Source organism: Motacilla alba, chromosome 2 (genome assembly GCF_015832195.1).
Source record: "Motacilla alba alba isolate MOTALB_02 chromosome 2, Motacilla_alba_V1.0_pri, whole genome shotgun sequence".
NCBI lineage: Eukaryota > Metazoa > Chordata > Aves > Passeriformes > Motacillidae > Motacilla > Motacilla alba.
In genome coordinates, this window is record NC_052017.1 from 78,061,001 (window position 1) to 78,086,236 (window position 25,236).

The window sequence follows — 25,236 nt, forward strand, 5'->3', positions numbered from 1 at the left end:
ACCTGGTTTAGGGTATCAGCTTAATATGATGCAGCTTTTATGCTGCCGAAAGAGGGATTTGGTGTTGCAACAGTTATAACTTTAAACATGAGAATTCCCAAGAAATTATCACTTTATTCTTATCTAGCCCTGTTGTGCTTTTTCCCAAAGAATATGTACTATATGCTTTTAGATTTTTACTGGATAAACATGAATCAGCAAAGCCACATATGCTTTCAATACAGCAGAAAGTTGTTGACAGTATTTTTTTTAATCAAAGAAGGGTCCAAACCCAAGTTTTGGCAGGCTCAGCAAGAGAGTTGTTTAAATCACCATTTTGGGGCATCCTGCCATCTTTCTCAGTGTACGCTGCCTTCCTGTTTATGCCCTTCACTCCCCCAGAACCACTGGAGGGGGTGGGGGGCAAATTATGCATAATTTGAAGCCAGCCTATGGAGAAATATGCACGATTGAAAGTAGTTTTGCAGTAAATACAGATGTCCTGTTTAAAAATAAATAATTTCTCTCAGCAATGCCTTTTCGGCTTGCTGAGCTTCCAGAGAGCGTTAAGGGCTATGATAAGTTGGCATTGCTGCTGCGGTATCGTAGCAACTCCAACAAATCAAGGCTGCACCCTCAAACAATGAATCATTCATTTAGAAACCATATCTTCTCTTTCCCTTACTTGTGAAAGATTTATTCCTTTCAGGAGGAAAATTTATATCCACCATACGGACATAGGCTGGACAATACCTCGTGGAGCATGTACAGTAGCTTTGGAAGGATTGCTCAGGGCATTGCCTTCTGCCAAGGCAGTCATTTTAAAGAAGTCTGAAAAAGGCAGCAGTGGTAGCTGTTTGGATAGCTGCCACTCTCCAAAGCTGCTTGCCTTCAACCTCTGCATTTTACCTGTATTGCTGAAGGGAATTAACATCATGTCATTATATCTTTGGGTTTAGCTGCTTCTAGTAAGGTAGGTGAATCACCTAGTGAGCCAGCAGCTGAAAGTAATGATACTGCCAAGTTAGTTACTAATGATCTGCCTTTAACAAGCATCTAAGCTATACGCAGGGGGAAAAAAGTAATTATTTTCTTACTAGGAAATCCAAGCTGAGCGCATTGCTAAGAAACACATCAAAAGGGTCAGCTTAAAACACACTAAGTCAGATTTCCTAAACTCAGCTAGACAGCTTTGAAATCTAAAATGTCTGAGAACCACTGTAAGAAGCCATCTGAATGGGAAGGCTGTAAAGAAGAAAAGTGCCCTTCCAGGTCTGTGTCCAGTTGCTGAATCAATAACAGCATCAGAGCACAGGCTTTCTTTTTCCTTTGATGTGCAGATTGAAAAAGAGGACTTGGCTTAGAACACGTGAGCTGGTTTGGTTAAATACAAATACAGAAGTGAAATGCCTTTGCACAGTAAGAAGGTCTAAAATTATTCTAGCTGTGGACTTAAGCCCTTCAGAGAACTAATATAGTGAAGTTATTTGATTAAATTAATAAATACAGGCATATGCCATAGTTGTTGACAACTAAGTAAATAATAAAAAAAATTCTAGGGCATCCAGTGTAATCAAATTTTATTTGTCATGCTAATTCTTGAATATTAGTTCAGGTTTTCCAGAGGTGACAAACCTCCAGATTCAGAAATTGAAAACATGTGCTTCAAAGGGTTAAAAAAATACAAACCCTTATTTTTTTAAGCTAATAAACAGATCTTTTTAGATCACATATAGATCTTTTCTTTATTTCTCCAGGAATTCTAAGGCACTAGGGCTGCTGTGGTGCCTTCTTTTCTTTAATTGGCACATGGCAAGTTTTTCAATCCTCATTTAAGGATTTGAAAGATAAGGTGAGAGAAAACGTGGCAAAAACATTTCTTCTATGTATGGCTGACATTGTCAATAAAGAAGTCCTCATTTCCCCTTTCTCTGCCTCCAGTGTTTTTTCAGAGCTGTGCAGAAAAACAATGATGAGTGAATAAATGGGTAGTTTCATTGGCAAGTACGTTCTTTTCTTCATTGGACACAAAGTGCCTGATAATTCAATTAAAGTACTTTACATGTAAGATTTTGATATCTGCATGTGCTGGTTTTGGCTGGGATAGAGCTAAATTTCTTCATAGTAACTGGTATGGGGCCATGTTTTGGATTTGTGCTGAAAACAGTGTTGATAATTCAAGGAAGATTTAGTTATTGCTGACCAGTGCTTGCCCAGAGTTAAGGCCTGTTCTACTCCTTACTCTACCAGTCAGGAGTCTCGGGGTGCACAAGAAGTTGGGAGGAGACACAGTCAGGACAGCTGACCCCAGCTGACACAAGGGATATTCCAGACTAAATGCCATCATGCTTGGCATACAAAGGTCTGAGGAAAGAAGAAGAGGGGATATTTGGAGTGATGTCATCTGTCTTTTCAAGTTACCTTTATGCATGATGGAGCCCTGATTTCCTGGGGATGGCTGAGCACCTCCCTGCCCATGGAAAGAGGTGAATTCATTGCTTGTTCTGCTTTCCTTGTGTGTGTGTCTTTTGCTTTTGCGAATAAATTGTTGTTATCTCAGTCCCTGAGTTCTCTCCCTTTACCCTTCCCATTCTCTCCCCTATCACAGTGAGCTGGTGGAGTGATCCAGTGGCTGTGTGGGCTTGACCGCCCTGATGGTCTGGTGTAAAACCACAAGCACTGCTCCCTCACAGTGTACAAACTTTAAACACAGCAACTATTTGTGCTTTGTTTTAACCATGAAGCAGTGGAGAAATAAAATTACCTCAGTCATTCACTGCTGTCTTAAGGAAGCATCAGGTTATCTGTTGCACGTCACTGTAGAAGAGGATAGTAGACAAGTGATAGATAAGCTCTTTTCAAAAAGTTCATGGTGATACCTTTCAAAGCTATAATGTCCCACTTTGTTTGTTTTTTTTTACATGAGGGCTTTTTGTTCCTATTTCAAGATGAGGGAACTAATACATGCTGAAAAAGCCTTGATTGAGATTGAACCTACTTTAAATGTAGCACTTGAAAAGGACTTCTGATGCACACAGAACTATTAAGTTATATCTCTGCTTATAGGATCATCACTGGTATGCAAGCAAATTTCAGTAGTGCATTACAGCCCTTAGTTTATTTTCTCTCTTCCTATCATCAGAAAAGACTGGAAACAGTATTTTTGGTTATCATAATGTTATAATTAAAACTAAATATGTGCAGCACTGCTACGCAAATATAGAGGAGTCACTCTCTGCTGAAAGGTCTGGTCCTTGAGGAACAAAGACATTAGAAGAAAACATTTCTGCAGTATTTGCAAATAAGTGTGATCTGACTTCCAGTTGCTTGGAGCTACATGGTGTATGTGCATTATTTTCTGTTCACCATCTGGAAAATGTTACTGGCTTTCTAGGGAAGTGATTGTATCCTCGCACTTCTTTGGCAAATAAGTGAGAGAGGTTTGAGAGGTTAACCTCTAGCAGAAAGCTTTGTAAAGGTAGGACTGTTCACTGCAGAAGGAGGCAAACCATCTCATTTTCCATTTCAGATCAGCTCAAATTGTTTAGTTGAATATCAGCCTTAGTTAAATAGAACTTTGGAGTAGTGGTTTTAATCACCGTCTGGTTTGGCTCCCAAATTTGAAAGTGTTGTTAAAAATCCATGAGAGAATTGTGTTTTCTTACATGTGGATGGATTTTATTTTTTTAAATTAATGCTATCCTTTATCTCTTGGCCTCTAGTACATTACAGTGCCACCTTTGAACACAAGACAAGAAGCACTAAACTTCTCTAGCCAAAGGCGAAAGCAGTTTCTCTCTGTGGAACCCATGTGACTGTTTAGAACATTCTACTGTCTTCACTCAGAAGGAGTGAATACTCCTTTCTCTCTATCAGATACCTTCTAAAGATGTTTATGCTTTATGTCTCTGGGGAGGAGAATGGTATGTTTTCATTCATCATCTGCCAAATTGGCTGTATCAGAATATCAGGTCTGGCATTTGAAGTTATGACTGCCCTCGTGCCCATGAAAAACTGAGGATACTTTGATAGATTAAATGAAATCTTAGTCTTGATGACCTTTTCCTTGTTAGAAGAGATTGTTTTTTTGGACTATGGCCTCTGGCCTTCAAGTGTAGTATCAGATTTTTCCACTCGTGTGCTGTGAGTACTTAGTCATCAGGAAATTCACTGCCAGACAAATCATAGCTCTGCCTTTCCTGTTGTCACTTTTTAGTACCATTCTTTGAACTATTCATGTACTGATGAGTTTTTCAGCAGAAAATACAGGGGAATAAAGTTCATGATTCCTCAGTGAACTGCTCACCACATATACTTCTTCAGAGGACTGAAAAAATTGAGAAGATAGACTCAGTTTTTAATTACACCAGAGAAGGTCCAATTTACTTCTCCTTCCTCCAGACATTTACAGGATGTTTAACCTCATTTAGCAGTCATTGGCTCTCAGACATGCGGATGAACACCACTCCCAGAGGGGCAAAGTGAATAAACTTTGGTTCATTGACTGGTCTGTGGTAGGAAGAGCAGAAAACTGTAAGAAACCTTTCCACCTAAGTCTATTTGGCAAGAAAGAAAAAGGAAAAAAATACATGAGTTGCTATCTTCAGGAATTCAAACCTTCCTGCCCTGAAGTATATTAAATTTAGAAAACATATTAGTATACCACAAAACCCACAGGACAGATTTCAATTGACTCCACCTAGATTTTGGTGGCAAAACATCCTGGCCACATAAACCAGTGGAGCATTTTGTATGGAAATGTTGGCTTCAGCAGTTATTACTCACAAGTCAAAACAGAAAGATTTATTCCATTTTCCATTTCAGTTTTCCTCCATCTTATAACCTCATGAGGAGAGCTTCCTTCTTTTCAGATTATCCAGATGCGAATACCTATAGAAAGTAGAAGGCAGTGAAGAATTCTTCCTGAAGCTTCTTCCTGCTGCATTTTTAACACAGAAGCTTGTTGGAAAAGATTTCTAGAGTCAGAGAGAATGCTTGGGGTTCACCTCTGAAGCATCTGCAGCTACTGTGGAAACAAATGCAACCACTTTTATGATCAGGAATTTTGGCTAAGTTTTTTCCAGTATATACATTTTCTAAAAGTAACACTTCAGAGCAGGTAACTGCATTGGAAGGGGCTGTGGTCTAATGTGGTGAGGCTCTGTAGCCCCGGAAGATCAAAAAGTGTAATGCAAACAAAAGAAAGTCAAGCAAAACTGAGTAATGAAAACACAAAGAGGGGTTGTGTTACATAAAAGAAGACTTTCTTTCCAGTGGACTGAGGTAACAAACTGATTAGGGTCTTTTTCATTCTTACCTTCTTTTTTGAGCAAGGCTCAAACCATGTGGAGGCACAGCAGCTGGCTCCTGCACTTCGCTGGTGTAGGAGGCCTCGTGCCTTTCCCTATCTTTCTGAGGTTTAAGCAGGTGAAGAACACAGATCCTGTCACACACTCTTACCAAAGCAATCTTCAGACTCTGCACTCTTACAAGCCTAGGCACCTTATAAAATGCAAAGCTCTCAAGATAGTACACGTTAAAAAAAACCCAAAAAAAAGCCAAAAAACCAAAAAGTCCTTAATCAAATTTCTCATTATCTGGACTTGCAGTGCACATACACTTATCTTCATTGTATCTTTTAATATATATTCATCTGTTCTCTTAGCACATGTAGTCAAGTAAGCCAGTGATACTGATAAAATATTGGTTTAACTGATGTTAAAGGAGATAACTTGGGCATGGCTAATAAAAGGTGAAGGCAGCATGATTAAAAAAAAAAAAGAAGAAGAAGAAGATCTGTAAGCAACAACAATAACACTATAGAATGGCTCTGGCTGCTGCAATGTAAGTGCAGTGTACAGAGAAAGAAGAGCTGGGTGCTGTGGTGCTTGAGAGCACAGGAAAGTAGGGGTAATATGGTTGTGACCAATCCCTCCCTTGCAGGCTTTTGTGAAAGACTATACATTTGCCCTGTTACTTGTTAGAGAAAGGGGACATGGGGAGGCAAAGAGGAAGCTATAACCATAGTGTGGGGTGAAAAAAACAGGACTATAAAAAACCTCAACAACCAAGTCCAAAACCTGCCCTTATATAACAGAGCTGTTGCACACACGTACCAGGCTTTCAGCAGCACTGAGGCATACTGCCTCAGAGACTGGCCCAGCTGTTTCGTGTTAGAAAACAGCTGGAGAGCGAAGGGAAAGCACCTCTGAGATGTGACCTGGAGGACTTAAGCCAGAGCCCTCTGCTGAAGTTGTCCTTTGGAACATTCCCTGCAAAAGGAGGTGAAGCCTCCTTGTTTGAAATCTAGTGTTGTACTGAAATAGGGGGTGGAATGGGACAAGCAATCCAAGCAACATTACTACCTGTAATAATAATTTTAAAATAAGATGTAGGCACTCCTTTGTTTTCCAGGCTGTTTCCCTACCTACAAGTGCACAAGATGCATATATTTCTAAAAGGGATCATGCCACATATCTTTTTGCCCTTGTTACCTTTGGAAGGACAGTGGTTTTCTGTTTCAGTTGTTAGAGACCCATCTTCTAAACTTCAGCCAGATTGTATGCAAGCCCTGTTTATACCCATTTGTTCTAAAGCCAGCACTATCTTCTGAATTAAATGACACTTCTTCCCTGTTTTTTCCATCATGATTATGTTGAAACAGAGCAGCTTCTCAGCCTTCCCTTTGCTATGGAAAACAACCTCTTCTGGTTTCCACTCACTTGATCAGGTTTCTTTGTACCCCTGGATCAACTTAGTAACCTTCCACTGAATTGGGGATGCTCTAAAAGTCTCCTTGATCCTGTGGGGAAGGAAATATTTCTCAAAGTCTACCAGAAATGCCTCACCAGTTTCCCAAATGCATTTGCCTTTTTCCATGTCTGCATCACCCTGCTGGTCAGTCATTTGGCAGTGTGTGCGTGCACCTAGTCCAACTGACAAGTTCCTGGCTCGTGCCAGAAATTCTTGTTATTAGTCTCCAGTATTTGGCTTGGCATTTTCAACTTCTTATTACACAAGTCTCAAAGCTATCTGTGCCTGTGGTGCTTACTAGATTTGCATCCTTAGCGAATGTAATCTGCATATTCTCAGTGCTTGTGATGTGGTAAATGAAAATAATTGAAAATGCTAAAGAATATCAGCTTGATCTCCAGCACCCCACCAGTAAATTCCTTTGAGGCCTGTGCATCTCCTTTCAGGATTGCTGATTGCATTTCTCTTTGAGCCAGCCCTGTAAGCATTTCAGAGGTCCTCTTCTAATCCATGTAATTATTCAGTCTGATGAATCCTCTCCTATGTGATACCATATCAGATGCTGTTACCTAATCAGATTGTACAAACACCAGCATGACAAATTAATTAAACCCCCTGCAATTTCATGCACTGCTTCTTTCAAAGGTTTGCAGTGTAGACTGTCTAGCTGTTGTTGTCTGGACCCTGCATAGAGCTTACTGAGTATGGCTTCAGTCCTCAGCTTTGCTTGTGTTCACTGTTGTTGCATTTGTTGAAAATACAGTGGGAAGTAGTCTTTTCATTTTGGGATAAAGTTTACTCCAGTTTGAACCATTTCAAGTAATAATAGCAGGAGGAGAATATCCTACTTCGTTGGCTATTTTCTGAAGTGTTCATCATTACTTTCTCTCCTACGTAAGCACTGCTTGAAGATTTTCTCTCTTCTTTTTTGTTTTGGGTTTTTTTTTTTTGTTTTTTGTTTTCACTGCTGCAGTATGCAAGTTTGGTTGTTTACTGGATGAGGGCAAAGTACGTAATGTGGTCAGAATGCACTGGAGTAGCAGTGCCAGCAGTACTCCCACAGACCCGTGCAAAGGCGTCTGCAGCAGACTGGGATTTTTTGTGAGCTGAAACCAACAGTCCTGCTTCCCACTGCCTTGGTAGCATTCCACCATGAGATCCACCATTGCCTTGAAAATGAAATGTGTGTGCATGGCCAAATAGGCTTATCTGAAGAACATGTGCAATAGGCTTGCAGCTTTGTTTCTCTCAGGTGACTTCACAGTCTCCTCTGTGGTTAATACTCTTGGAGGAGATGTACAAGTAGAGATGTGTGTCCTAAAGGAAAAGAGAAAGATGATGAGTGTCAGAGCCACACCTTGCAAGTCTTTTTTGGTCCGACATCTTAAAGTCGCTCCCTGTCTAAGCCTGATGAGTCTTTTCTCATAGCATCTTCCAAACCTGGCCTCTCCCACTGTTCTACATCTGCCACCACAGGCACAACTGCCTGTGTATTTCTACATGGTTTGCTGCCTTCCTGCTACCAACAAATTGCTTCTCTCTGTCACAGGCAAGTTTGGTAAGCATGCCAAATACAAAGTGCTGAGCATCCGAAAGAATTCACTGATTTATTACCAAATCAACACACCTTAGTGTTCAAAAATACTTTAAATGTTGTGAAGCATAAGACTTTGACTGTACAAAATGCTTCAACACAGAATATCTCTTCTTGCTCTGACCTGGGTTTCACTTTCCTCTTTTAAAATCTATTTATTCCTAACTACTTTGTCCTGATAGAAAACCTTGATCTGTGGCATGACGGAAGGTTGGCACTGAAACAACCAATAAGTCTGTGATAGTAACATCAGGTTATTTAGGAGCAGAGGTTTTGGTATTTTGGTCAAGGTCCACTGTAGGCTTGCTTTGCAGTTTATTAGTTTGCTGTAGGCAGACAGCCCAGCCTGAAATCAGAAAGTTGGAAGGGCCCTGGGTAAAGGCTTCCAGGGTCACAAGGTCAGTGGGTCACTCAGCAGCCTCTGCACAGCCCCTCACTGTAGCTGTGGCACTTTAGCTTGCTTCATATGTTGCACAGTCACTCAGTACCAAACCTTCTTGAACTTATGGGTGCTTTAAGGTACTTTGGTTCTCCCAGTCTGTAGAGGAGAACCAATATTTTAAAAACAAAATAAACAAGCAGATAAATAAATGTAATTTACACACGTCTTCCATCATAGCACAATGTAAACTGTGAAATACTGCAAATAAACATTGTCCTGGAATGTAAACTTGCATGGAAGGTTACAGCACCTTTGTGCCCTCAAATATGCAACATAGGACAGAAAGCAAAGAGTAAAACTTCAAGATTGTTTCACCTAACAGCTGTAAGAGAAACATGTCCAAATTGTACAAAACAAGACTTGTGACTTCTGTCATGACCACAGGTAGCAGGGTTGAGGATTGTTAGCACCCTTTAAAAGATGCTATCTTTTGAATAGTAAAAGCAATACTAAATTCTACAAAGTCAAGCTTAGTCGCACCACTTCATGTAGAACTGTACCATTCCTTCTTTCCATTGCTGGTATAATTTCACCTGTTTAATTTTGTGAAGGTAGAAAAAAAGAGAGGAGGAGTCTTGACAGTGGCTGCATCCTTCCATGTCTTCTGGTAATACACCTGGAAGACCAGAAGCACTCAGAGAAAGCTATTCCTCAAGGAAAAAGTACTTTCTGATTTGCGCTGATTTCAGAGTCTACTGGATCAGGTCCTACTGCCTGCATATAGTAGCACTTTAAATACATTTACTTACCATTTGTGAAACATGAGTTTTGAAACAGCTTATATTATCACAGTACTGGTTGAAACCCCATCTTAAAAGGGCCTGTGGCTCTTAAAAAGTTCTAACCAAAAAAATACAATGGCCTTTTTCAGAGGCTTTTCTCTTTATTTTGTACTTTATAGCCCTTGTTTCTTTCCCAGAGATGTTGGCAGCTCTTCCAATGCTGGCTGCAAGAGTGCTTTCCCAGTGCAGGCAGCAGGGATGGGCCTGGCTGAGTAACTGCCCTACTGCTTCCCTTTCCCAAGAAATTAATGCTGATTGCTGCAGTAAGTCAGCAGGCTGGAGTGTACCCTCCTGTGCCCTCAGTTCCACTGCCAGTTTGGATTAAAGGCTGTCCCTCCGCCAGTCCCTGGTTTGGAGGGGCCGTGTGTCCCTGCAGGGTCGGGACCCGGTCTGGGCTGAGTGTTTGCACTGCGAGTCTCGTGTCACAAGCATGAGTAGCGTGCTACTCCATCCTGCCACAGCTGGCTGGGCTTTAGCAGAAAATGTTGGGTTTTACTGCTGTTGACCGTACATCCATCAAGGCTGTAAATCTTTGTCCAGGGTCTGAGAGCCAAGGGGGAGCACAGTTGTGCTGGCCCAAACTGGGGCTCAAGAATTGATCCCCAAATTGGGGGTGAAATAAATGGCCTGACCGAAAGAGTTTCAGACAATTCTTCTCTGTCCTGTGTTGTTTGGGTTTCAAGATAAGCATGCAGCAGAGCTTCGGAGCAGAATTGCCTTTTAATTTTACAATGCCTGTAATTCAGGGCTCATTGGTTATAAATCCCACCAGTTTCAAGGAGAAAAGGCTTAATCCACTAGATACCACTGTGACAAGCATCTGCTTCCTTAAAGGCGTCTTTATTAAAATGAATCAAGATAGTCTCCTGTGGGCAAGACATCACGAAAGCTCTGTAATAGAAAGAAATACCTTATTTTCCTTAAAGTCTTCTGATCAACAGCCACAGATGTATTACAGACTGAAAAAAAAAAAGCATAGAATTTGATTATGTAGTTGAGTGGGCCGGTCTTCTGTTCGAAGTGAAATAAGTCATATAGCTAACAAATAAATTAAATTCTTCACCCAGATTTGAACTGTATTTGTTGAAGAGATTGTTGAGTTACAGAATTATTGCATCTCAGTTCCTGCTATAAATAAGGTTTTTGGCACTCTTGCCTGGAATTGAGAAATCAGTCACACTGTTGCTTAAATTTGCAGTGATGGCAACAGTTCTGCTCCAGTGTAACCTCAACAAAGGATTTTCTCCAATATCAAACACTTATAAAAGGAAGTTGAAACATAAAGTCGGAACTTCTAAAAAGAAAACACAGTAGTAATAAGGGAGTTGCCTCAGAAACAGTGAAATATATACAAAGAGATACAATAATTGCCTCTACATCCAAGTTTACGAAAATACAGTCCTTATGTTTAAGCCAGTTTGGTCTTACCCCACGGCAGAGTGGGAGGCAATTTGCTGGGCTTTTAAAGTCAGATCAGCTATCTGTGAGGGTACATGTGAGGGTAATAACTGGACCCCACCAGGTTCTGGTTCGGATGGCAGACAGGGACTGTGTACAGATCTGCCCCATGCCTGAGAGAGAGCTGCCAGGGACACATCCAAGGATGGAGAAGGCAAGAGGAGGAAAGTGTTAAGCATCTGACAGTGGGCAGCAGTGAAAAGAACTGTGTTCTGTGATGCCATTTACTGCTCTTTATAAAAGGCATGGTGAACTAAAGAAGGCTGAAATTGCTGTTAGATCAGCCCACCAGGGACAAACCTGTTGGGGTTTGTAAGTTACTCACCAGCAACAGGCAGAGACATACAAGTTCCTGGGGATTGGGCCCCAGAGCTCACTGGGGTAGGAGTCGTGCCCTACTTTGTCATCACAGCAGAGTCACCAATTTCAGAGAATTCACTGCCTGCAGTAAATCAGGGGTGATCTGAGAGAAAAGCTCTTTTTTGGATTATCTGACCCCCAAGTTAGACTATTCAAGAGAGGTGTCATGACACCTGCATTCACTTTACTCTGGTTGCCGTCATTTTGACTCTTTGGACCAAAGAGTTCCAAATAGAGAGTTTAGAAAATACATGTGCTGTGAAGCATCACTGAAGTCTATAAATACCTGATGTGGAAAAATAGGCTTTTAGAGTTGTATTAGGCTGGTTTTGAAGATCCACCCCTTTAGGGTCACAGTTGCCAGATTACAGTCCTTTGGAGGATCATCCCACAATAGTTCTACAGCTCTTAAGCTGCCGTTCCTAAGCTAGATCATTTCTTGAATTCCAGCAGACTATAACTTTGTTTAAGCTCCAGTTATAAATTTTCCTTTGGGACCTGTGACAAGTATGAGCAAGTTTCTTCTAGGCTGCTCAGAACAAACAGAATAGATTATCAGCAAGAACATGACCAAAGGGAGTAGCAATCAAAACCATCATTGTGGCATTATCTCAAAGAAATTTTCATTTTCTTTGCAAGCATACCTTCCAGTTTTTGTTGTAAGGCACAAGCAACATTGGGTGCTTCAAAATATTTCCGATGCTTGCTCCCAGTATGACTCTGCAAGGTCTGTTTCAGGACCTTATTTCCCTGATGTCAGAAAAAAATTATTTGTCAAGATCAGCATGGACTGATTTGTTCGTGACCTGCACCTGAAGATACGGTAGTCTTAGTGCCTTCCTGGCATTTAGGTCCCCGAAGTGCTCCACCAGTGGCTGTGCATATCCTAGTTTCAATTTTTCTACCCTGCAAGTAGAAAAGCAGAGTTCTGTTGGGATCGCTGTGTGCTGTTGGCTTCATTCACGGGGCTGCAGTGTTTGCATTGTGGTACTACACACCATCCTTACAAGAGCTTCAGCATTATATTTACTCCTAGGGTGTATGCCACTGCAGTGCAAGTTGGTGGCCTTAGCATCATCACATTTCAAAGGCTGTTTTGGGAGCACTTAATGCTTTTGCCCAGCTGCCCTGCAGGCCTTGACTAAGCAAGCCCAACAGCCATATTTTGTCCTTCAGTATTCAAGATTCAGCAAAGGATAAATTGTAACCTGTTTTTCTTGTAGACAGAGAAAGGTAGTGAAATATTCACTCAGGTTACCGGCTGTGCTATGCTATCAAAGCCAGCCAGCTCAATTTTTCAACCCCCATAATGGCAATAGTGTGACAGCTCTCTCTCCCTGCCTAAGAATCTTGGCAGGATGCCCATCTGAAGCCAGTTTTGTATTTTGCATTGGAGCAACTTAGAGATAAATTATAGCTGTTCTGAATTAATGTTTTACATCCTCTGTACTTCCCTGCTCATCAGCAAGAGAACAAAAAACCTCACGTATGGAGAAGATAGAAAAGAGATTGCATCTCATTTGACTTTGTGGAAATAGAGGGATGAATGACTCAGAAAGTAGAACAAGGCTGGTCTGGGGGCTAGGGAGACTGTAATGGGAGGCTGTTCTCCTGATGAGACCTCAGCACAATGTAGAGTAGTAAAAGAGTGGTAGATAGTCTATCTTCACTGCATTTCTTACCACTTTTGAAATCCCTGAGTAAAGACACCCATTATTTAAAACCAGTGACTCAGATAAAGAACCTATCAGGCAAAATTACCTGTTGCACTATGGTACACCAGGATCAGTTTCACTTAAGCTTTGAGAATTCCTCAGTGTTTTTCCTGAACTTAAAAAGTTGGACTCTCATGCCTGTATAAAACAAATGAAAATGAGTTAGTAAGTTTTACCTGTGCAACTCAAGTTGAGGAGTTAAAGGAAGCAGGGTGGTGGAAAAATGTTCATTGCAACTGTATGAGTCACTCTTAGCAAGGAGGGATCACTGCATCAGGAATACAAGAATGAGAAAGGATGCCAGTAAAGACAGTTTTAAGCTTGGAGTTAAGTTTGGTGGCTAAGAGAGCATTGAGTTTGTCAGGGGTGTCATGGTGGCAAATATTCTGCTGCTGAAGGAGTCTGTAGAAATGCTGTTAGCAAAACCCAATTTAAGAATTATTGTGGCAACATTAGCAGCTCCTCAGTGGAGGAAGCCATCCATAGTATGTCTGGTCACCTCTTTAGCTGGAATATGGTGGGTTTTTGGTTTGTTTGGTTGGTTTTTTTTAAATTTGTGTTTTATGAACCCGGGGTAGACACCTTTGAAATTAGATTAAGCATCCAACTATAACACGTATTTGGCATGTTATCAAGAGCACTCACAAATTGACTTGTGACTGCACTTCCGATTAAGACTCACTCTTGCTGGACACACAGAAATCGAAGTCACAAGTCTTGCTACAGCTCCCTGTTCCAAGGCTCTCTTTCTCTTTGGAGAAGACTGCCTAGGTATTGCTTAAAGAATTCTGAGTAGAAGCACTAGCCAGGGATTTGCTGAAGGTGTTAGGCAATTAATTATTGCCAGGCATTTAAAGATTGCTCCAGTGGACCCCTGTCTCTGAGGCCTGTGTGTCCCAGTATATTCAGAAAGAATGTTTTTTTTACTCCTTTTATGAACCTACATGTTACCAAGAGGTTTACGTGATACATTATCCATATCTCCCCTTTTTCATTGACTCCAGTTAGGACAGAGCGTATCTAGCTTGCATTTCAGATGAACTTGGATTTCACCTTATTTCCATTGTCACAGAAAGCCATTTATTATAAGAGCAGCAATTTGGCTCCCAGCTGCCATGAGATAACATGAACAGCAGTAAGAGGCTCTCCCATGGCATTCCACTCTTCTAGGTCAGAAGGGTATTTTAGCCTTGCTTGTGTAGAACTATTACTGTTCTTCTGCTTGTGAAAGACGGTGTGTTTCAAAAGGGTGCATGATTTCTAGAGAAACTCGTTTGTTACTTTTGCTCCATATAGCTGCTGTTTGGAAAAACCCATGTGCAATAATTTCATTGTGGGTTGACTTGTTGACTTTGTGTCATTGGATACTAAGAGAACCAGACAAGCCTATTTTTAAAAGGAAATGTTAGCCAATCCTGTCAACAACACCTGCAGGAATCAGGCAAGGAGTCCAAGGTTCTCAAAACTTAGGCTGAGGACAGAGAAGGCTAGATTTTCTGAGGGAAAATTTTACTTTGGGGAAAGACTACATCTTCTCTTTTCTGTCTTCCTCCACCCCACATCTTTACCACTCACTTTCCATTAATTTTCAACAGATACATTAGGTTAAATTCTAGAGGCCGAATTACTGATTTAGTGGGACTTTCACTTTCTGCAGATACTGAAGTATTGCAAAGTTCTGTAAGAACTGGAAATATTTTAAAGTGTGTTTTGCACTAGCTTTAGAGAAATGAAACCACAGCCACTATTCACAATTTGTTTTCAAGTCCACTGAGTAACTTCAATCTCATCCTAATAAAGCTGCTACAAAGAATAAGAATGGAAGAGAAAAATAGAACAGATACAAATGAAAGGTTTTCCTACTGTTGTTGTGGACTTTATTTATGATGGGTGTTTCCAGCAGGGGAAACACCAAGTTTGTATTTAGGCTGGTGATCTGGGTGCCCTCTATTTGTCGCTTCTAAGCAATTAAGACATGAGCTATTCTGGCAGGTCTAGCTTTGCAGTCACAGGCACTCACACCTAACAAACTCAGCTTTGTGTAGCCGAAACTGTGCTTTGCCCAGCTGACAGTGTGCTGGAGGGAGCAGCTGCTTAATGACAGCCCTTAACCAGCCGTGCTCCCTGCTCCCGACACAACAGCTGAGGAAAATAGCAGACCTCAAATATGTTCTGCTCGGCTGAGGATGGGCAAAGCCCTGGAACATAAGTAACAAGTCCCTGCTGGGCCACAGGGGCAGATAAATGCTTCCAGAGTAAACTAATGCACAGCAGATAATTGCATGGTGCACTAAGTACTTGTAAAGGTGGGGCTGTACGGCGTGTTTGGGGACAGCTGGTCAAGCTCCAGCTTCCAAAGTCAGGCACAGAAGCCTTGTTTGATGGTTATGTGTAAATTTTGTAATCACAGTAGCTTTGTATTTTATAGATTGTTCAGGGGTTTTTGACATATTGCAGTACTTCCTTCTTCCTAAGTACCTTCTTCCTAAGCCCAGTCTTGGACGAGTCAAGCATTTTATGCATTTGCTCAGCAGGCTACTTACCTCTCCTGTCTGCAGTGAGAGAGAGAACATTTACTCATGCTGAATGAACAAAACCTGCACACTCGCTTTGGTTTGCTTTAGCCTTTCACCTTATGCAAGAAATGTTAATTAAATAGCAGAAACTCAGTTGCTTTACATATTTTGCCTAGCTTCACTGACAGCAGAGGACTTGCAGTTTGTGAGGTACACTAACTTTTGTCTGCTGCTGGCTACTGATGAATTTGAACCACATTAGGGGAGAGAAGGAACAAAGCAGATAACAAAAGTCAGCTCTCCCTAATTCTCACACTTTTGACTCCTGAGTAAGAAATTTGTTCTTCTTCATTACATGAAACCCCAATATATGTGTTCACATGACCATACTCCAGTGAAGCAACCCACCTTTCCCAGCTGACTACCAGTTCTGGCAAAATCAGTAATTTAAAACAATAGCAGAAGTAGGGTAATCTCTAGAGCAGCCATGAATTGGTAGGATATTACACGTGGTGTTAATAAAAGGTTTTGCTGTAGTATTGATGGCCTTGAATTTGATTGTTGGCTTTCCCACAGTTTGCCAGGTGTAATTAATACATCCCTTAAAATTCATGCAGAAAGGGAATTGAGAGGATATGTCAATTATTTGTCTTCCATGTTGGAGGACATGGGCTCTGAATCATTAATAAAGAGTGGAAAGTGTATAGAAATAAGAAAAATTAAACAATAAAAGTAAATTTTATTGATCTTGGCTCTAAGGTCCTTTCCAGAAGAGGCAAAATGGGAGAATCAATCACTTCACAATTCCTGAGAGAAAGAATTCATAGTAGGGTACTGAAGCTTCAGGCTGTGGAAAGAGAAATACTTTGCTTTGAGCAAACATGGGTAGTGTTCTTGTCTGCTGGTTCCTTAAGGACTTGAACCTGTGTGGTCTCTGCTGTGTATTGATGCTTGACCTTCACTGCTCTAAGCTTGATGCGTAGGAGAATACAGCACAGCTGAAATATAGGCAAGATTTCTGTGCTGTTAAAGTAGTTTAACAAGCTTTACTGAACCTGTGCAACTCATATTTTGCAGGTGCTTGGCCGAGTTTTGCTCTGGCTAAAGGCATTTTTGATAGCTTCTGCCAAACTTCAGAAATTTTTGCCAAATGCATCAAGATTTTTTATAATTTGAAAAATTTAAGGAAGATGTATTAAAAAATCTACAAAGCCAGGGACAAACCTCATTAATTTTGCATAATCCTTCAGCTGGCAAAAGAACTTTTGCAGATATATTGAAGTGTTTGCTTGGATTTTTTTTTTTTTTTTTTGCTATTAAGAGTATTTTTTTGAGGGAAAAAAATGGATTTACACTACATACAGGGTCTTGTAATTATGTGTGTCAGGTGACCTTCTGTGAAAAAATATGACTTAAGAAAGCTGCTTATGTGAAGACATGTGAAAAAATATGCCAGGCGTGAACGTAGAAATACAAAAGAAACAAACATAATGTCTAAATTACTGAAAAATACTGAACAGGAGGGGTGAAAATTAGAAGACAAGTGGAGCTAAATATATCCTTGCCGTGAGGTAAAAACACAGGTGGTTTAATGTGGAGGACAAGATCTTTGGTGAAAGCGAGGAGAAGCAGTACTGAATGATGAAACAAAAGATCTTCTGGAGACAGAAAGGTACATGTGGGAAGTGGAGTTAGGCTGATGCTAGCAAACTTTAATATGCAAGGGAGGCAGATGTGGACCTTCAGATGCCAGTTTTGGTGACATGCTAAAGTTCAGGATGAGAGTGGCCTCTCAGGTGGGTGTCTAGGGAAGGTATGGAGTCTCCACAACACCTCCAGGTGTTCAGCCTGGGGCAGCACTCTAAGCTGGCCCCTAGGGCCCCTTCCAACCTGAAGCTGTCCCTACACTTTGGAGCCTAGTGAGGTGTAATCGTGGAGAAAGTAGCACTCCATTTCAGAATGAGAGAGCTATGAGCAGTACTTCAGCAAAGACTGAATTAATGCTAATAAAAAGGCAATATGCCAGAGTTGTGAGAGACTGACAGGTGCGGTACCTGCGTGGATTAGATTTGCCATGTGCATACGAACAAGTCTTATAACAATCCTTGCAGACATTTAATTTATAAACATGAGAAAAAATGATTTTATGAAATGTGCAGCTGATAGTAAATCAGCTTACTTTTTACTTTGAGAATATAATGTGTGGAAGAGAACAGAGCCTGTTTCTGTGGGAAATTAAAAACAAAAGAAGGAGCACTGCTGTAGATACTGTATTGCTTGTGATTAGGGCAAATATTCTTTTGTGTAGATCCATATGATGTGCATTTGTATCCTCCCAAGTGTTTTTTAGCACTTAAAAGTAATCAAAATGGAATTTGGTGAAGAAATGATAGCTATTCCACTGGGCATTCTGAAGAGACATGGAAACAACCTTCTCCCAGTTTTCTGTGTCTCAATTTATGTCTCTATTATATTTGTCTGCACTAGACTTAGAAACAGCTTTTGAGAGGAGAATGAGTCTTTGGCATGGAGAAGATCTGAAAACAAATAACTTCAGCCCAGACTTCGCCATGTTTATGCAACATAATCCCAAATGCTTCTCACCTTTGCAGATTAGCTCCAGGGAAACCAGAATGAAAAGCTTGCACACTGTTTTGGAAACAAAGCATTCCCTTGCATGTTTCCCCTTGAATACATTTTGGACAATTGATTGGCATCAGTCAGAGGACACCAGGAAAGTCACAATGCAGAGCAATATCTCTGACGTTGCTTTTGTCCTGTTCCCCTAGAAGCATTGCTTGCCTAAAAAGGGCCAGGAAAAGTTAAAGCTTATGGTCTCACCTCAGGAGTCATGTTTCTCTGCAGACATCAGTGGAAGTGGCAGTGGTTTAGGTCTCCTTCATGCTGGTGTCAGGCATACCTGTTCCACAGAAGGATGTGTGTCCTGAAGGGCTTCCCACAGTCATGGCTCATAGCTCTCTTGGCTTCAGGATCAGTGTTCTCCACATCCCGTAGGGAGGCAACCATCTGCAGCAGCTGATTCACCTCTCCAACATTGCTCACTGTCATAAATATTCTGGAACTTTGTCAAATGTAATTTGAAATTAGCCACTTTTTGGCTTCACTGAGTCTGGCTTCTTTCCTGTGGTCCTGCATCACTATCATCTGTGGTTTCTGTATTATTCTCTGTCTCATTGTGCTGTAACCTGTTTTTCATGAACCTATACACAAGCAGTAGGTGCCCTAGGGCAGTGTGCCATAGCTGCTCCTCCAGCTCCCAGTCATGTCCTCCTCTTAATTTTTGAACTGGGAAGGGTTTTCCATTTTCACTGAGGTGACTCTTGCCACTGCTGCTGTAGTTATTCCTGCATCTGCTGACTGTACCTGTTTAAAGGTGCAGTTCCCTGATGCATCCCAGGTCAAGTGAGAGCTGCAAGTGCTCTAGAACTATGTTGTTTTGGATTTAGGGTATTTATTTAAACTTCTCCTAGGACACACAGCCTGGAAATTGGGCAGCAAATGGCTAATGTCAACAAGTAAAACTGAGATCCTGATCCTGGTCACAGGCATTTCTGTTAGAATAAGAACCTTGCAGAAATGTTCATTCTTGCTTTTCTTTGCTGCTCAGGAAGGTGAATGGGGAAAAAGTTTCAACCAATGGCATTCTAATTGCATCCACTGCAACCAATGGCATTCTCGTTTTCATGGCTTGATTTTTGTTTTGCACGGTATGTGAGCTTTCTTCTTCTAGGCCATAGTCTCATTGCTTAAGCAGGCAGAGTAAATTGGATTGGCATTTTTTTGTACACTAACTTTTTTAAAAGATAAAATGTGACACTTGCCCTGCATTGTGAATTAAAAAGCAGCAAGCAACAGAAGAATTTCAGCTCTCATTTTCAGGTCAGTCCTAATGCTTTTCCAAGGACATCCTCTCCAGAGATAGGCCACATACCACAGGGTTATTGAGGTGTTCCTCTCTCAGGACAGACATTTCGTTTTCCTTCAGGTGGGGTTCAGAGCTCTTGTCTTTCGTTGAGGACTGGGATCATTTCTCTGGGTTGAACCAATGCAACCAGTGCACTTAGAGCACTCTGGACAGGGGTGACTGGCTGTTCTCCCACAGCCAGCTTTATGAGAGAGAGCAGGGGGAAAGTGAAGCATTTTAATAGTGGGCTAATAGGAATTGACCTCAGATGGCATTTCAGACATCTGACACATGAGCTACAACAGATGCTGACCCAAAATTAGAGATACTGAATTAGGGTAAAAGCAGTGCAGAACAAAGTAAAACAAACATCAACTCCCCCCAGAAAGACCCAAAAGAATAAACACTCTTCAATCCTAATCCTCAAGATACAAGGTCTGACTCCCCCTACCCTTGAAGGGCTGTCTTCATACAGTATGAGCAATCTTCTTGAACCCGAATAAAGGTGTGTGTGTTATTTTTCCCCAGTTTTCTCTCACTTCTATACCTGTGTCCATGGAAGTTTTACAGAGACCTGTGTCAGAGGTTAAAAACTACCTGTTTATCTCAAATCACCTGTGGGGGCTCCTGCATTTTGAGAAACCTATCCAGAAGCAGAGATGCAGCTGCAGTAGTGCTCAGGTAACACCTACACAGTGATCCAATTATGCCATGCTTTCAGAGCATCAGATCTGTCAGGTGTCTGTCCTTCTGGCAGCACAGCTCCTGCAGTGGTGACAGCGGGAAGCAGAACAGCCAGAGCCAGCTGGTACATTTGATGCAGAAGATTTCAATGTGAGTAAATGAAAACTCAGCCAAGAGTCATCAGGAGAGAGATTATTTGACACAGGAGATAGACTGTCCCCTACATCAGCTTGCTCTTTAACTGGATACTTCGGTTCTCTTCTGTTTTCTTGGGGAAGAAAGATTTGTGCAGGGAAGGGCAACACACTACAAATGTTTGCTGAACCAAACATACATTTGGCCAAGATCCTGCCAAACTGAGCAGGTTTTTGATGTCACCTGTAAGCAGATAACTAGCCTGAACAGACTTGAAAACATCTCAGGCAGAATCCCAGTTTCAAACAAGCTGTAGGAACATGCCAGCTTCCAATATATCACATTCTGCTTTTCTGGGATAAGCAAAATTGAGCATTGACAAAAATTACATTTCTTGGATTTTACATCCTCCTGTTTAAAACACGTGCACTGGGGTCAAGTATTGACTGCACAATCAGTATTTGACTTCAAATGAAGTAGAAAATGTTGCATAGTTAGATACAGACTAGTGAAATGTAGGTAGTGTGTAGGTAATAATCAGTTTTAAATGCAGAAGAAAACTTGTACAATAGATATTGCTTTCCTGGTGGATTTTTAATTTTTTTTATACTTTTAAACCAATACCAGGTAAAATATCCTGTAGTCTCTGGGAAGGGAGGATCATGTGACTAATGGGCAAACCCTATAGAGCTGGCTTAAGAGACAGCCTTTGAATTTTTGGCAACAGAGGTGTGTAGCCCTAGATTGGAACCAAACCTTTTCTGCCAACATTAGTGAATAGTGCTAAAAGTTCATGCAAAATAGGACAAGTTAGACCTTTGACATTTTTCTCACAACTGTTGCTTTTCAAATCACTGCATGCAAATGTTTGTTGGATTCATCCATTATGCATGTCCTAGAAATTTGATAAAGGTCTCATAAGTTCCTTCTAAGAGGCTAAAGACAGCTGCAGTACCCAATTATAAAGACATGGTTTCTGGCTTGTAATGTTGTTAAGTGTATTTGATATTCCTCTGACTTGAATCTTCTGTCTGGAAATTTTAAAATGCTGGTCCTCTCTGATTTTAGTGAACATTAAAGACAACACACAATTATTCATTAAAAAAGGTTTAAAGGGTTGTTAACAGTCCTCTAGCAAAGATTTCATCTTTCTAATGGTAACAAATGTGTTACAGAAGACATTGCATAGAAGTAACTGTGCATTATGGTGCCTGCCTTTTTGAGAACTGTTTTGGGACTGTGACTTACTTCAGCTGACCTGTCCATGTGTCTACCAGACTGTGCTCTGGCTGAAGTTATTCTGTGGGACTTTTTCCTGTTAATTCTAGAAGAAGGGTCAGCATAATCTATGGCTTCTTTTAATTACATTTGACAAATTGCACTCTACTGTGGCACTTTCACCTACTACTGTATTAGATTAGTGGTTCATTAAGAACTCAGGCGAAGGTGATGTCACCAACATCTACCTGTCTTCCAGCATCTGGATTGCCTAATTATCTCATCATATATGGTATGAATAAGCCATTTCAAAGGAGGATGACACCTGAAATGTGTAATCAAGCTAACATGCTGTGTTAAATATTGTCATTAGTATTATTGCTACCTAGTTCTGTGTGACTTCACCAAGCTACACAAATCTTTGTGGAAATATGCTTTCTTTTGACACAGATGCCACTGATGAAGTTTCCTTATTGATTTCTGTTCACACAAAAAGGGTTCAAAATAGAGTCAGATTAAAAAATTGAGGCCTTGCCCTCATTTATATTGCCTTCTTTTATGAGAAATTTAATTGGAAATCTAACAGGAAATTAGACTGGAAGATTGCCAACTGCATGGCTGGCATGCCGTGAAAGATCAAGTATCTGTGTCTTTCATATTGCACACCAAAGCAGCTTTATCAGTTATCTAGGATTTCTTGTGAATTTTAGGATATCAAATATGGTATCAACAGCTTCAGAAGCAAAAATATTTGGGAGTACATAGGGTAGAAAAGTTTTAATAGGGAGTTTGAAAATTGAGGATGAAGAGTTTTATATTGACATCTTAAAGTGAAAAAGGAAAAGGCTACAGAAGCTAAACCATCCCTAAACACAGCCCTATTGACTGTTCATTTCCTAAGGATCTTTCCAAAGAAGCATTTAGAAGGATTTCTTTTTCAGGGCTAGCCTCTAGAGTATTTCATCATGTCAGCCACACGTTCCACAGGAGTAAAATTAATGGCAACATGTCTCTTACAGAAGTCCCTTTTGGATTTTGCCAGTTTACCTTACCTGGTACACAGAGTGTCTCCAGGGAAGATTACTCAGAAGCTATCTACTTGGCTGTCATTTGTTCATTCAAAAGAGATCAGTAAAACCAGAGAGGGAAAGAAAGAGGAGTGTTCAAGTCTTTCTGTCTGTCCTACTTAGATGGAAAAACTTAGTTACCCCAGGGCCAGAGTCATATGGAGCTGTTTTCATTGGCATGAGGTCTGTGCTAGGCAAGGGTTTCTCTCTGCAGAGGGATCATAGTGCCATGCCTTTTGACAAAAAGTTACTTCTTAAAGCCATGTTTATCCCATGACCTTGTCAGAAGTGGCTTACCATCCTCCACAGACTCTGGTATTCTGTATTTGTGCAAAGCAGGAAGAAAGCACTTGTGCTTTTGAAACTGGTGAAAATAATTCAGCTGTTTACATGTGATGAGAAGTTTTTAAAGTAGCCTGCCTGATAGTGGTTAGCTGTTTCTCTTTAAATTGAAGCTGCCAGAAATATTTCATTCTTGACAGAAGAAAAAAGAAGGGAAGAGCCATGACCAAGGAACCCTTTATTTGGCGTAATTTAAGGCTATTTGTCTATTGCTGGCAACAGCAATTGGGAGATCAGGCATCTTTTTAGCAAGTTTAAATTGGAAGATTGTAACTCTGTACACACCTTGAAACTGATTACTTCACCATCACAAGTATCATCACTAAAGATAACTACACTTGACTATTCATTTCAGAGGCCACAGTCTTTCACAAATTGTTTGAATAGACTTTTGTGCACACACTAGTGCTTTTGGCATCAGCAGATTTAATATAATTTGAACTGATATCAATGCAATAGATGGAATTATCTATATCCCAGGAAAAGTTGCATATAGCAGCTGCGGCTATTTCATAGCTAACGCATGGTTCTTTCAGGAAGGAACAAACTGGAGCAAGACAGTTGAAAATGTTTGGAGCTTCAGGCATTCAGGTCAGAGCACATTAAAAGAGAGATATTTGGCAGACATCAAAGGTGGAGAAGTTGGTATTTTCTACAGCTTTTTGCTCTGTTGACAGTGCAGCTTTAGTTTCAAAAATTAAGAATGTCTTATAGAAAGAGTGGAAAAGAACAGTAGGAAAAAGGCTGATTTCTACCTCAGGGACACAGGTTCTTTTCAAGTCAATAGGAGTTGCTTGCTTGTATGATCTTTGGAAGGGCAAATAAAGTCAAATAACTGCAATAAAAAGCTTATGCTTACATTTGAAATGGAAGAACTTCACCACAATTACCTGATGATATTCTAGCTGGTTTGTTCATTCAGATAAAGTGGTATTTGAACTGTGTAAGTGTCAGTGAGGTTTGGGTGGTGGCTTGGCAAGATGTTCCTGGTTGGACTCACTGCCGTGACCCTGTCAACACATATCAGCTGTAACCCATAGGAACTAAATACTTGTTAAAACAAAATCATATTTCACCCTTCATGCTTTTTGAATCTAATACTGTTTTAACAGTTTGTTGCACCAGATGATTGATGCTGTCACACTGCGGATAAAATTTATCATTCTGTCATTTTATTCAATACTTTAGAAGCATTTTGGTTCAAGCTGGAATCTGAAGGAATGTTACACATCTTTTTTACAGCTCGCCTTAGTTATAAGAATAATCCATCTAATTCTCAGTGATTAATTGGCACACATTTCCTAAACACAGACCGAGAATAAATTAGTAAGTTAGTTGTTCCTGAATATGTCTTGAAAAATATGTACTGTAGTTATTTTTAAATTTGCTACAAGGGGATATAAATGACTACGGTATCAAATACAAATACACAAATTTGCATATACACATATATGTATATGTCAACAACATGAAAGGAGATCAGTTATGTTTAATCACATGCATATTTGGCCTCATTAAACAATGAAGGTAATAGACTAATATCAGCTATTTGCAGCAATTACATGGGATATTGTGAAATGCTTGTTACACTGAAAAAAAAATTTTAGCTCCCTAACTTAGAGTGTATGTCAGAGCTTTTGCCTGGAAAGATGAGCTGCAAGGACGATGTTCTGTTGAAATCATGGCTGAAACCTCAGAGCAATATTTCAGTGGTTTTGTATTATCCATTCCTATTACCAGGTAATAAAATTACTCTAAGAAAGAAAGAGACTGACTTTTGGTATGGGAGAAGTTCCATTATATACTTCAGAAGTAGATACTTGCCTTATCTTCAAGTCTACTTGACTTGAATTTAGTCTATATTGAATTATTTTGCCTGTGTCACAGGTCACAAGTTACTGCTGCTGAATCCAAAGAAATAAAGTCCAGCTTGGGGTGAGAACAATGACAGCTAAACTTGCTTGTTCCTTCCGAAACCAGATGCAGGAGATTGTGGTTGGTACCCTTCCACATGTGCTACATAATTTGCTCTTTCTGTATTTCAACAGGCATTGAACAGGGGCATTGCTGCTGTCAAGGAAGATGCTGTGGAAATGTTGGCCAGCTATGGGCTGGCATACTCCCTGATGAAGTTCTTCACAGGTCCGATGAGTGACTTCAAAAATGTAGGTCTGGTGTTTGTGAACAGCAAGAGAGACAGGACCAAAGCAGTTTTGTGCATGGTTGTGGCTGGCGCTGTAGCTGCTGTATTTCATACTTTAATAGG

General features: G+C 40.5%; 1 protein-coding gene across 1 annotated transcript in view; it reads left to right on the top strand.

The window, feature by feature from the left end:
* ANKH (ANKH inorganic pyrophosphate transport regulator) overlaps positions 1 to 25,236 on the top strand; it is a 103,257-nt gene that overhangs the window by 30,478 nt on the left and 47,543 nt on the right. The window contains exon 2 of the mRNA XM_038130093.1: positions 25,019 to 25,235. Coding sequence (XP_037986021.1) covers positions 25,019 to 25,235 — 217 coding nt within the window. The remainder of the gene's footprint in view (positions 1 to 25,018; position 25,236) is intronic.